At 42.5% G+C, this 14,556-nt stretch overlaps 1 protein-coding gene across 1 annotated transcript; it reads left to right on the forward strand.

Moving 5' to 3' along the window:
* LRAT (lecithin retinol acyltransferase) lies at positions 1-1,511 on the forward strand. The gene is made up of 2 exons (XM_031614244.2): positions 1-575; positions 895-1,511. Exons 1-2 carry the CDS (start codon positions 30-32, stop codon positions 1,045-1,047), a joined length of 699 nt encoding a protein of 232 aa, XP_031470104.1. The 5' UTR covers positions 1-29; the 3' UTR covers positions 1,048-1,511.
* Positions 1,512-14,556: the final 13,045 nt, after the last annotated feature.

A 14,556-nucleotide genomic window follows, 5' to 3' on the forward strand; every position in this document is an offset into this window, starting at 1 on the left:
CTTTCGTCCCGTCCTCGGCCCGGCCGGCCATGAAGAACGCGGTGCCGCAGGCGGCCTCGCTGCTGCTGGAGAAGCTGCTGCTCCTCGTGCACGTCCGGGCGCTGCCGGCGGGCGCGGAGGGCGGGGAGCCGCCGCCGGCCGCCTCCGGCTACTACGACACGAGCTGCTTCAGGCGGGGCGACCTGCTGGAGGTGCCGCGCACCCTCTTCGTCCACTTCGGCATCTACCTGGGCGACAACCGCGTCGCCCACCTGATGCCCGACATCCTGCCCGCCTTCACCGACGACCGCCGGCAGATCCAGCGGGTGGTGACCAACAAGCGGCTCATCCTGGGCGTCATCACCAAGACGGCCAGCATCCGCGTGGACACGGTGGAGGACTTCGCGTACGGCGGCAGCGTCCTGGTCAACCACATGGACCGGCTGTTCAAGGACCGGGTGCTGGGCAGCGAGGAGGCCGCCCGCCGTGCGGAGAAGCTGGTGGGCGCCACGGCCTACAGCCTCCTGTGGAACAACTGCGAGCACTTCGTCACCTACTGCCGCTACGGAGCTCCGGTCAGCTTCCAGACTGACAAGGTACGGCCCTGGGGAGGGGCGGCAGGGCGGCCCGGCGCGAGTCCCTGGCTCCCGAAGGCCACCGAGAGCTGCTCGGAGCTACTCCGGCGCTGGGCTGCGGGACAGGAGGCTGGCTGGCAGCGGGGCTCGGTTGCCATTCAGTGCATTAGCCAAAGCTCCCGCGGTGACGGAGCGGCAGGCCGCGTTCTGTCACACAGCGTGTGAGCGCTGTGGCACGGCAGCCCCTCTGTACCCGAGAAAGCAGCGATCCCAGCTGTCATCTCAGCACCTTCCTCCTTAACCCTGGCGTTTTTCTTTCTTTTTTCTTCTTTCCTTGCAGTTCTGTGAGACTGTCAAGATGATAATTCGTGACCAGAGGAGCGTTCTTGCTTCGGTGCTCGTGGGTTTAGCGTCCATCGTCTGCCTGGGTCTGGCACCCTCCACCGCCCTCCCCACGATCTTCATTACCTTCGTTCTGTGGATGGCTGGCTAACAGCCCGCTGCAGCTGTTTGTATATAGGATGTACACTACTGTATTTATGAGAGCACAAATTACTTGCTGGCGTTGTGTAAAGTTACCTAAGCTTGTGTGCTACTTTTAAACGCGACTCTGTCTAGAACACAGTGCACAAGGTATAGCTTACTGTGTAAGCCAAGTAATAGATTTCCTGAAAATCTCAATACATTCTCACACACCTTCAAAATAATGAAAACGTAGGGGTGCGACGCAGTTCTGCTGCGTGCCTTTTGCCTTAAGTGATTCTGCTCGTGCCCTTCATGTTCTTTTATCTCCTAGCTGCGTGCCTGGGTGCTACAGCTGTTAATAAAAGTAGACGATGGAGTACCACACAGTGATGGGTATTCAGAATTACTTACCTCTTACTTTGGTAGATCTTGTTAACGTTCAGGAGTTACTGGCTCCGTTCCTGAAATGTCCTCTTGTGAAGATACAGTTAGGTAAGCTGACTATTTTTGATAGCCAAGAAGAAAAAAAAAGGGGGGTGGAGGGTGGGGGGGAGGGACCTTGCCTGGGTGCTGTGCTGCAGTAGCACATCTGGCCAGATTGGCATTGAGTTCCCTCCTGGGAAATGGTCACAGGTCTCTCATTCATCTCAATAGCATAAACAGCAAAAAATGTATACTTAGCAATTTTCTCATTGGGTTGGTGGTACAGAAAACCTGTGATTCATCAGCATTTTCTTTGCTGCTGGTAGTGGAGGGTATGGCTAATGTAAATGGCTGCGGAGAGCTTCTAGGCAGTACAGGAGGCAAACAGTTTGCTTTCTGAAAGCTTGTGACATGCAGATGCTGTGGGTTTCTAGTCTTTAGGGCACATAGCATGGAGGGGGAGGAAAATGAATGCACATTTATTTAGTTCTTTCTTTCCCACAGTAATTAGAGCTATGTGGGTGCTGTAAAGTATCAGGGTTCATTGGTGTGGTTCCTGTAGCCTCTGTGAAGGAAGATGTCTTTCTGTACTCATCTCTTGCAAGTAAGTATTCAGTGGCAAACCAGCTAAAAATGTTCAATCTCCAATGTTGCATCCTTTCTGCTTATCAAGACTGTAAAGCTGAATTTGAAATCATGTTATCTTGCCAATGATTTCAGTGCTAGAAGATACTCTTTTTTTTTTTTTTTTTTTTTTTTGCTTTTTTTTTGCTTTTTCTCTTCAGCTGTGTCTTAATGTATGCAGAGATATTGTTCAGCTTCTGGAATGCCTTGCTCTACATGCACTTACACGTCCACACAGTATGCTTGCCTCCCTTTCTAGTCAAAGGCAAACACAACAATGTCTTTACCAAGGATGCAACCTCAGACTTGCTCCTTTCTGAGTGGTGTTCAGTATCCTGATCAGCTCTGCTACTGGAAGGTGCCATTTTTTCTCATTTTTTGATTAAGACTTAGTTTAGCTACATTGTAAACCCCTTCCTCCCTCCCTAAACCTCAAGGCTGTTTGAACATTGGATTCTTGAACTGTGAGCCTAATTGGCCGCTCTCTAATCATCTTTCTTCTGGCTGCTTCACTATAACTGACAAAGAATGCAAAGGCTCGAGTGAAATTCCAGTCTCAGAAACAACAACACTCTAAGTAACAACAGCTCTATTGCTGCTGTCATCAACTGAGCAGGGATTTAGCATAGCTTTCAGTACGCTTCCCATCTGCAGCTCAGCTCCAAAGAAGTTGCATATCAATTACTGTTGGGTCCTTGCAAACAGCTTCTGTTCTGCTTTCAAAGACTGAGATGCTCCACATAACTGTGTTTGGTAAACTTTTCAAGTTAAGGTGTTTTTTTAATTAACGTGAATTGCTTTTTCATAGAGTATGTGTTAGTAATATTTACATAAATTCCAATGAGGTTTTTTTTTTAATTATTTGCTGTGCATAAGGTAATGATCTGTAGTCACCAGTCACTATTGTAACTATATAAATAGAATTTATTCATTTGAAAATGTCTACTGGCCTCTTGATATGGAGTATAATGTCATAGCATTTCTCTGATGTGTCCCATTAGGGCATTGAACGGGCCATTAACATGCACTTACATAGTGTTTGATTACAGGTGGGCTTTTCTTTCACCCTTTATTTACTTGGGATTTATAAGAATTCCAGTAATCCTTATGATTCGTTTATACAATAAACAGTGGGGTCATGACCAGTAACCAAATCATAAGCAGGATTGCTGGAAGGTGGAGAAACGTCCCTGCTCTAGATTCTGTATCAAAGGGCCAATGCTCTGCCTTGCTGATGGTGTTGACCAGGAAGCACCCAGATGAACTCACAGCAGTGCTCTGGGATTCTGATAGGCATCTGTATGGAAGAAATGAAACCAGCTTCTTGCAGATATCTAATATTAGTATAGAGATTTTCCCTTCAAATTGTAAAGTTTTAAGAATCTTACAGAATACTATGGAATAGTGCAGACTGTGTGGCTGTATCCTTACATCAGAGACAAATAATAGAGTAGGTGAAGGAAGAGAAATCCAGCTGTGTGGTGAGGAGTTTTTCCTACTGATGGTGGTTCTAGCAGAGACACAGAGGTTTTGTGAAAGTCAGGCACAAGTCAGATAAGTCATTCACTATGGGAAAAATAAAACTATCAGGCATGAATTCCTCTGTTCAGCTCAGCAGGTGGTGGTTATGCACTCAAATATTTTGTTAAATGTCAATGTAAACTTTTTTCTGTAATGACTTGAGTAAAAATAAGCACTTGCCCTAGGTTAAGCCTTGCATTTCAGCCTTGAGCTCAGCCACGATGCTGCTGAAATGAAGGAGCTAGCTATAAAAGAAAAACACTGAATACTGTGGAGCAGTTCATCTGTTGGGAAGTTAGTGCGTTTAGAAGTGACATTGTTCACTGATGACTGTTAAGTGGTGGTGACAAGGAGCGTAAATTTAGAGCTGCAGGTCATTTTAGTGGTGGGGCTGTTCTGGGAAACTGTGTGGTTAAACGTGAATGTGTAATGGAGGAGTGTAACCACTGCCCTGCGCCGCTGGGAAACGCACGTAGTGAGGACATCAAGTGAAAAGGAGAGATGTTTCACTTTGGCCTTTCCAAAGAAAACAAAAATTAAATGAGCATTCACGAGGCTCAAGATGTTTTTATAAAACCCGTGTTTAAAGCAAGGAAAAAGGTTCCTAAGTGAAGGCATTAGAACACTGAGTTTTCTGTCTGTATTTATTTTAACTTGGAACATAACTGATTACTCATTTTGTGGGTGAGTAGTCATCTGTTGCTTGATTTCACCTTTGGGTCCTCCTGTGCCGAAGGCGAATGCTACATATATCACTGAGGCTTTTAATGAAAACAAAATCAGCATTACTTGTTAAAGTCTGAGGAGATGGGGAAGAGGGAATTAAACTTGTGCGTGACGTGACGTCATCCAGACAGGTTTTAGAAAGCAAGCTGCAGCTACAAGAAACATTAGTACTGTGATCTCTACGAGTGATATGGTGCAGTGTTTCTTACTGCATGTTCTCATATTAAATAGTCACATGCCACTGATACAGAACTACCTTAGACACTCATTAGTTAGCATCACCTTTTTCCCTTGAAATGAAAAAAGTTCTCAGGTGACTCTCGGAGCCATTGACTCCTGGCTTTGAAATAATAGCTCGATCCCTGTAAGCACTTAATTGTCCTGAATGGCTGACTGGTCTGAAATGAAAATGCTACAGCTTGCTTGATGGAGGCCCTTTACTGTAGTGTATTGCTCTTTCCTGTAAACCTTACGGAAATCTTTCAGGATACTGTGCTTATAAAACAGAACATGTCCTCTATGTAGGAATATAAAGTAGTTGAGGGCTGGTTTTGGAAAATTTTCCTAAAACTCAGTTCTCTGTTTTATACTGTGCAATAGCTTCACTTCTGAAATCACAGGAGCACTTTGGGTATGATCCTGAGAACACAGAGACTGTGGGAAAGCGTGGAGTTTACGATACTTAAGATACACTTTATGATACTTAGATCATAGTTACACTGATTGGAATACAGCAGTTCTCTGTGGCAAAACTGATTTATGTTTAGCTTCTGTCTCACAAGGTGGGAAACTTTTTGTGAGGTGCCTCGTAGCTTTACTATTGTTATTATTTTTTTTTTTTTTTGTATCCCATAGGCAAATGTATTCTGTGACTTTCTTTCATTGATTTAGCCCAGCCAAAGTTTTAAGGTATAGGTGTCTTTGCCCATTTGTTACACAGACTCTTAAGTTCCTTCCTGACTGAGCTGTGCTAGAGTGGAAACAGCGATAACGTTTATAAGGTTTGCCAAAATGTGATAGCTATAGCTTTTCTGGAGAGCTGGGGGGCCTCTTCCTAGCACCTTCTCAGACTGCCTCCAGCAGACTCACCGGACTCTGGATATGGCTGACAGGTGGCCAACCTTCACCCTTTTCTACTTTTACCTCATAACTGGGACAGTTGAAGATTGAATTGTTTTTATCAAGTTGAGCAGCACCTCTGGCTCCAAGTTTGAAGGAGGAAATGGCTCCCTCAATCCACGGTGAGCTGGATCAGGTTGTGCTGGGGCCGTGCGTATTTCAGCGCTGCTGAGAAAGCTGTTGCTTCTGGTGGTCCGTGGATGCTAGTGAGGCTGTGTGCTAGTGAGGCTGAGTGGGAAGCACATCCCAAGGCTTAATCAGGAATTAGAAAGACTAAGATTGGGATCTTCCTGACTTCAACAATTGCAGCTATTCAGGAAACTTTCAGGTAGAAAGAAGGAAGACGCCTTCAGGTAAGAACAAATGTTGGCCACTGTGGTGTAGCATTCTTTTTGTATTCAGACACCTGCTGTACCTAACTATTGCCTTTAGTTTCTTCTTCTAATTCTCCTTTAGCTTTTTTTTTTTTACCACAAGAATCTTTCCTGTGTCTATAACTGGGAGAATAAATGTCTTCCTGTCTTCTTACATACTGCAAGACTTGGTTAACTTGCATAAGATTGTGTGTTTCTTGCATAGAACATAGCAGATAAATGAGATGCACAGTTCCTTAGCAGAAGGCAACTTAATTCCCTGTGAAACCAGAGTTTTCTGTGAGGCTAAGATACACTGCTTCATATAATTAAGAATTACGAGCAAATTAAGGGTTATGCTCTGCTAAACTTGTCGAGCTTCCTAATGCTCTGCATAGTCTTAGGCCTGACTCAGACTTGCACCTATGTTCCCTGCAATCTTGTACCTGCACGTTTCCATTTAGCATTGCATAGAAGCACAGAGAAGGGTGGGTCTGCCAGTGTCACATGGTAGGAATAAAGTTATTAATTACTTCTGCTCTCAAGTGAAGAAATGCAGGTGTGAAGATAATGAGAGGTCTCCTGTATCCCTGCCTGAAAGACAGGAATTAGATTCAACCACAGTAACTTTTGCTATCTCTGTTTTTGTACGAGATTGTACTTAGCTCCAAGCATATCTTCAGGGGGAAGGAGGCCCCTGGTTTCAACCACACTCATTCACAGTTTCTGTCTAAATAGTGGGGTAATGCACAGACTAAGTAACCCGGATCCAGTGACAACTTGGTAGCCTGCAGAACCTGAAACAGTATAGCTATGGAAAACAGAACTGCATCTAGCCAAGTGGAAGAAGGCTGTTTGGTCCAGCATTGTGCTATCATGTCCCTGCAGCTTGTGGGACATGAGTAAATACCATCTCTTGATCCTGTTTTGTGTTCATACCCACTTGCCTGAAGCAGAAGCTGAGGCTTTGATTCATGCAGATGTGCCCCAGACAGTTTCAGTTCCCCCCGGAGCCTCATTTTATTCATGGGTTACTTTCACCAGGTTGCTGCTTAGCTTAGTTTCAAAGGAGTCCTTCCTGAGGTACATAACTCCTCCCACATTTTGTAAGAGAGGCCAAAATGCATCACTCAGGGCTGAAAATCACCCCAGACTGGAAGGTAGTGTATGGGAACTGCTGAGTCACAGCCTGAACCTGGAAGGTGCAAGTAGGACCAAAGTGGTGTGGCATACTTGCACCTTGGGGGAGACTAATGGAGGTGGAGGATTCAGTAGTCCTTCTAGTAATTGGTATATGGCCTACTGATATTGTGGTCAATGCTCGGGTCTTCATTGCTAAGGGGACCTTCATCATGTCCCTGTGGAGATCAGGACCCAATTGGTCCTGATGTACTGGTGCCTGATACAGTTATGCAGCCACAGATATCTGGCCAAAAGGTGTGGTACAGGTGGCTGGGACATGCCTCAGTGTAAGTTGAAGTGTTGACCCAGACAGGAATACAGCCTGTATTTTGCCCTGGAGGGCAGATCTTCCCTTCTGAAACATCTGTACTACTCTCCATGAGTCTTTGAGTCTCAAGGATCACCAGAAGGATGAAATGCCATGGAAGTGTTCCAGCGTCGCTGTGACATCAAGCACAACACCCGGTGATGGCCTGTGTGGGACTGATGGAACATAGGATGGACCTGCAGCAAACAACTGCATGCCTCCAGAAACACCATCAAGCTCTGGCCCGTGAGAGAACATGAACCCCAACCACAAACCCATCATCAACTGTCTTACATTGTGTCAACCTGCATTGCAATGGGCAGCTGTATAAGTGTTAGGGTGTGTTGGATCCCTGTATTAGGGAAGGCTCGCTCTCCAGCTGGCTCAGTCATTTAATGTTCATACTGTGAAGGGGTGGAGTGTATGGGAACTACTGAGTCACAGCCTGAACCACTGATTGATCACCTGGGAAAGGACTGGGTCAGCCCTGGGAGCACAGGTGAAGGCAGTTCAGCTGTGTGACTGGAAGACCTCATTTAAGGGCTGGCTGCCATTGAGGAAGGATCTCCAGTAAGAGATCCTTCTTTTGTGGTGTCCTTCTGTGAGTCTAGATCTTTGGAGATGAGTGAGCATTCTTTTTGTAACATCTTCTAATTGTTGGTCCTGTGCTGTTAAAATGAGTAAGGCTGCAATACCTAAACTATTTCTGGAGATGTAGCCTGTGATATCTTCTGTCACATTGCTGTGTTCCATTCTTTGGTCTTTTACAGAGCTTGGGACATGCACAAAACTCAGCTCTTCTGGAAATCTGAATGTCTGATAGATTAAGATGTGACCTGGAGAATCAGAGGCAAAGTAACATCTCTTTGTCAGCTATTTAGCACTGATAATTGTATGGAAAAGGTGACTTTGTATTTTCCTTTAGGTAATGCTCCAAACTTCAGACAACAAGCAGACTGCTTCAGTCACGCTGTAAGAGCTTTTCCATTGTCGTTCTAAATCGATATTTGTATGATTTGATCATTTGACAGACCAGGGTTAGCCTGGGAATGTCCTTCAAAAACTTTCCTGGAGAAAGCAGTAATTCTCCTTGGCCAACAAACTGAAATTCCAGTGAGGAATGGAGCATTTCTATTTCAGGGGTGTCTGAGCAATTCCAGTAACTCATATTATTAAGGCACTGAATGTTACCCAGGCAATAGATCTGATACATAGTCATGAAATGTGTTTCAAAATTATAATGAGATTTTCATTACTTGTAAAGAGGTTTTTTTTTTATTTTTATTTTTTTTAATACAAGCAAGCTGAAAATAACTATGCAAACTAGTTAGAGAAATTACTTTCCTTTGGTAATTTTATAGTTTGCATTTTCAGTTTAGGTGTTAAGATCTCTTTCACAGACTATTCAATTCTGCAATTAAAAACAAATCTGTGCTTGCAGCAACAGTCTGTTCTTAGGGGAAAGATACTGGATCTGTGATACCAGTTTAGAGCTCATTGTGTAGTTGAGCAGGAAGAGAATGCTGAATGAGTGTGAGGCATCTGTTCATACAAAGAACATCTGATCCTAACAAAAAATTATTAAGAAGTTTCACTTGTGCTGCATATTGAAAATTATCCTGGTAGGAGAGATTCTCAGTAACTCACCTGCTGTACCATCAGGCACATAGTGCTCCAGGCTTCTTTGTTCAATTGTCTCCTCCAGCTAAATTCATTAGGAGCTTTATTACTGACCTTGTGGGGAGCAAGACTAAACTGGAATTGTTCCCTTCCATTCCCTGATCTCCCCAATATCTTGTGCCTCATAAACATAATTATGGTGTTAATGAATGAACATCCTGACCACTAAGGAGCTTGCACTGAATTAAGATTTTTGTCATTTTGCAATTCGATTCAGACAGTTGCTTATGGATAGTCACTTCTGTGCAGCCATTTGTGTTTTTTCCTTGCTTTTTATTAGTTCAGGCAATGCATCTTTCAGCTGGCTTCTGAAGGTCTTTTTTTTTGTGAACTTGGCTACTCCCAATATTTTTTAGGAAACTTGGACTCTCCCTCCAGAACTGCAGCAAGTGTGTCCTTTACAACCAGACACTGTTAACAACTTAACTGCCTTTGAGAGTCTTGAGCTTATAGTCAAGGGGCAATTTTTTTTTTTTAAAGTATGGGAACACAGGAATGAACTTGGCAGTATCCAAAGGTCACTTTAGCCCTGAATCATTCTCTGCCAATAAGCAGTGAGTGTTTAGAGCACAGGCAGAGTCCAGCGATAGTCTCCAAAATTTCCATACGTAACAATTCATCATCTTCCTGTTTTGAGGCTTGCATCCATGATACTGAGTAAAATGTTCACCAATGAATTTACCCTACATGAATTTCTCTTGCTCTTTTTTTTTTAAATCTGTCTGGCTTTTGAAAGCTTCTGCAGCAAAGTGAGGTGTTATACAAAGTGGCACTTTATTTTAAATTGGCTGCCTGGTGATTGCATTAGGGAACAATGAAGAGTCATTTCACATAGCTTTGCTCCACTTGGTCTTAAAATAATCAGATGTTCCTGGTGTGGAACTGCAATTTACTACTTTCCACAAGTCTGCACTGGAATTCTTCTCAAAATGGTTCATTTGGTGCCACTATCCCTGTACCATGGCTGTCTTCAAAAACTTATTATGTATTACACCTCTTAGTCCCACAGTGTTGTGCTGGAGTATTCCATCCTTGCTAGGTTGTATCCTAGCTTCTTCCTAGTGTCTGCCATGGATGCAAGCAGCAAGAAATCCTGTACCAGTCCAGAACTGGATGATGCTGGGAAAGAGGAGCTGCATGCCTCCACCTAAGAGCAGCTGGGTTTGTTTTAAGATCAAGAACTCCCATCTAGTGAATATGCAGGAAAAAGCTTCCAATCTAGGTAGGCATTTAAAAAAAAAAAAATTGTTTATTATAAAATAAGTCATAGCATTCTATGTGCATACAATATATGAAAATATGATAATATACATATATATCAATGAAAGAAGCACTAAAAATGCATGTTACGTTATTTCAGTTTTAATTACGTCTCTAAATGTAGCACCATATCCTTAAAGCCTCTGGGAAAATATAAAGAAAATTATAAGTTGTTTAGCTGTAATTGGCATTGATGGTCCTGAGTTTCCTGAGCTTCCTGACTTAAAAGCTTGTTAGCAGCTCACAGCAGTTGGATTATGAATTAAAAGGATATGAGCTTGATAAATCAATGCCTTTTAGGATCCTCGGAATAAACTGGGATTTTAAGCCAAGAATAAATGGCTGAAGGAAACTGTTGACAGCCTTTCCACTTTTTAAAATACAGTGAAAACACTTAAAAAGTAAAAACTGAACCTTGCTTTCCCTGCTGCATTCAATATGATTTATTTCCAGAGTGAATAAATATTCAAAAGGTAACGTGATATAAAAATCCTCTGCCTTCCAAGTAAACCTCCAGTTAGTAGCTAGGTCAGATCAGAAACGGTCGAAGATTTTACCACTTGATGTGTGCTTTGTTCCAATGCTGAAACCATGTTATAAACTTGCACAGAAAACCACTATAAATTCCAATATTTTCTGTCCACATATGCAATTAAATTAAAAACTGAGTAGTGACAGAGAGGAACCATCTCTGATCTTTCCAGGTCCTCTGGTGAGGACTGGGAGACCAACGGTGTAACAAAAGGAGGCCTGCTCTGTGCTTCTTGTGCTTCATGTTGTAGAAAGAAAAAGTTGGTCTCAAGCCTGTTAGGGCAGTGGTTTGTAAGTGCTAAAACAGCCAAGCTTCTTTAATTGCTGCTGTTATGGATATGCAGAGGATATGCTGCCATCTCAGAATTTGCTTAAAATCTTAGCCTAAAAAGAGATGACAAAGAACTGTGCAACTGTATAGAAACAGAAGGCTTCAATACTACAGGAAATCAATCTCCATCCCCAGTGGTTCTTCCCTAATTGCCTTTCGTTTCCGATATTCACCTCTTTGTCCACCAACCCTCAACAGTGTTGCTTTTTGCCACAATGCCGTGCCGCTCCTTCCCTATGTGGGTGCCTCGCGTTATCAAAATCAGCCTATTTCTGTGATATTCTTAAAGGTATGCTGTTGTTGCACAGAGGGGCAGAAAGTTCTGGAGGTTGTGGGGGGGGGGAGAACCCAGAACAAATGATGGGATTTGATACATTTTGTAATACACATTTCACATCACTGCACTCAGCAATATTGGCTTAAAATTGATTTAGTTCAACTAACTTCAGTAAGACTTTGTTATGTTTGTCTGGGAAGCAGAACATGCTTCACGATCAGTTTTCATTTAAAAAAAAATTTTGATAAAAAGTACTCAATAATAAGGAATACTGTAAAACCCCCAATGTATCTTTTCTTCCAGCAATTTCTGAGGCAGAAAGCTGAGCAAGTGCAAATGGTACCTTTCAAGATAGCAGGCTCTTCAGGCACAAGGATGCCTTATTAGGAGGATCCTACTAAGCAGGCATTGTGGCTATTTGATCAAATGGAACTGGAAAGAAAATGGACCAACTGATTGAAATTCCTTCTAGGCAGCTTTCTATAATTAGATTTACAATCATATTATCTCTATGTTTTCTATGGAGACCTTTGTCTAAACTTCAAAGGATGTCTGTTTCCTTTTAAAGTAGTTCCACTATCTACATATCAAACCTGTCAGAGTGCAGAAATACTACATGCCCTCTTCCTGTTCCAGGCCACAGTAAAATTTACTTTGACAAAAAAAGGCATATACCTCTGTTAAGCCATAACGACTGCAGCAGTAGTCCACTCCAGGAATATATGCTGGGACTTGCTAGCGTTCCAATGAAACAAGTTAAAAAACATAATGGACTTCAGTATTACAGCTACCAAAAATAACCTATGAGGAAAAGAAAAGCAACTGTCTGATGCAGTGCTATAAAATATGTAAGAAAAAGGCCTCTTTCACATTTTCAAATTTAGCCAAAGAAATAAACAGCACAAACTTGGCAGGACTGCCTTCATTCCTCATCCATCACACTTGTGACAGTTTCAAAAAGACATTCATGAGGAAACTAACACAGTGTCTCCTTGACACTAAGTGGAATTTGATAAAGCTTTAGAGTAGACAGCATATTGTTTGCAACTGTGAGAATTTTTCTAACTAAAATTTATGCCAAATACTTACAACTCTTGTAAGATAACCCAACAGAGGACTTGTATTTATCAGGTTCACAAGTTAAAAAGGTATGTAGTAAGGTACCAATTCAACAAAGCAGTAAAGCAATGTATACTCTCATAAATAACGTTCTTCCGAACCTGGTCCTTTTTTGCTATGCTTTACTACGTCTTCATTTAAAAAAAAAAAAAAAAGTGAATCAAAACTTGACATTAATTTAGATGAGTGCCATTTCTCTATGGAGGAAAAGCGTTGTTATAACTGAGAGAAATAACACTTTGTTGGGAACAGCTGTCACTGCTAGAAATGGGTATTAGCATGTTAATCAGCCTTCTTCTATCACAGCTTTCCAAATGATATATGAGCTGCGTCTCTGAATGCACAATGCAATCCAGCACTATGCGAGAGAAGGGGGAAGACATAAACACAAGGTAGAATCTGCTGCACTAAGTGCCTGTGTGGAGGAGAAATAGAGAAGTCTGTCCTCTCCAACTATTCCAACTCACTTAACACAACTGCATGTTGTATAAATAATTAAAATTAACTAACTTCTAGATAATTGACTGAGGGGTTTGTTTGGTGAGGATTCTTCTACTTCCAATGCAAGCAAAGCAGTGTTTCAGAGAGTGCAGTCTGGATTTGATAAATGGCTTTGTTTTAGTCATGAGATGCTTTCATGTGTGCAATCTCTGTTTGGAAGACCTGAGGTTATGAGATACACTGATGAATATTGTATTCCCTGTAAATGTTGCCTTGTTATCGGGGAAAAAAAAAACAACAGCAAAAAGCACATGAAAACATTCAGCTCAAACTTTATTACATCTGATAAGCCGTAGCAAAATCTGAGACAAATACAGGTTAGAAAGAGTTGTTCTTAGTAAAAAAATTATATCAAAGAATTAGATTGTCAGAGAGAAATAAACAGCAAACACCTGTGGGGAACAGGATAATGAGAGCTGTACTCCCCAATTAGCACCTGTGGAACAAAGAAGGAAAGGATCTTAATTTCTTTTAAATAGGGGTAGAGGTCAGCAAGAAAATCTAGTGAATCTTTAGTTCCTATGCCCGACTTTGATGTTTAACAAGAAATAAGAAAGCAGGCCTTTTGGGTATTTTATTTCTGTCACGTCATAAAGAGAAAAACCTGACAGCAAAGTTGTGTGTTTCCTCGAAAGCTGCTGATGGTAATTACTGGAATGAGTTAAAATTTCCAGCTGGGTAGCTGTTCAAGAGCCAACAGTAATCTGCCCAGGAAGATGTCACATAGGTGAAACACTGAGAAAATGAGTGAGAGGTTTTTTGCTTAGAAGCCATTGTCTGCATGCCTTCAGCACTCTCCACAAGCAGTAGCAACTGAGCACGTGGGGTTTTCTACTAGAAAGTGAGCAGGCTCCAAGGTAACAAGGACACTGAGCTGCAGTCAAACACCCAAAACTTTATTTACTGTAACGTACTCCTAACTCGTTGCTATTAGAGATTTCACAGCTGAGTTAGGTGTAGTAAAGAACAACAAGAAACCAGCAGATAGCCAGAAAAGAGAAGGGGTGGCACTTAATCTTGAAGGTAATAGTAATTCTAGCCATTCACGCTATTACTTGGAGACATATCATTTGTAAAGTATGTAAAATACCTAATTAGTGTGTCACGCCATTACTGATTAAAAAAGATAGCAAAGCTTCCTCTTTGAAAATTACAACCAAGCAAACTGAAATAGTGAGTATCTGACACGCTGTACTGAAATACAGATTTCTGGTGCTACATCTTTAAAAACACACCGCTAAAAGCTCAGGAGCACAGTTGTAGTTTTTGGGATTCTCTAGCTTATGCAGAACACTTTTGCCTTTAAAGCTGAAGGAAGACATACATGAGGAGAAGTCTTTGATGAGTGCACTTTAGCTGTGAGTCTCCCATCTGCTCTCAGCAGAGGCACTCAGGAGCTGGGGAGGGGTGTGGGGGTGCGTGTGGAAGGGAGAGGGGGCCTCTTGTCCTCATTACGTTAATTATTTTGTTGTTAGGTCCAAATCTGAGCAAGGACAAACGCGCGACCGCACGGTGCTACAGGCACAGATGTGAGGGGCAGCCCAGCGCGCGCCGCTTCCACAGCTCCAGCTCGCGCACTCCGC

Source organism: Phasianus colchicus, chromosome 4 (assembly GCF_987193195.1).
Source record: "Phasianus colchicus chromosome 4, bPhaCol1.hap1.1, whole genome shotgun sequence".
Lineage (NCBI taxonomy): Eukaryota > Metazoa > Chordata > Aves > Galliformes > Phasianidae > Phasianus > Phasianus colchicus.

Excerpts from the sequence above, each read along its gene's own strand:
- LRAT (XM_031614244.2), top strand. The coding sequence starts at position 30 with ATGAAGAACGCGGTGCCGCAGGCGGCCTCGCTGCTGCTGGAGAAGCTG. Across the intron at positions 576-894 it reads TCAGCTTCCAGACTGACAAG|TTCTGTGAGACTGTCAAGAT; the intron begins GTACGGCCCTGG and ends CTTTCCTTGCAG.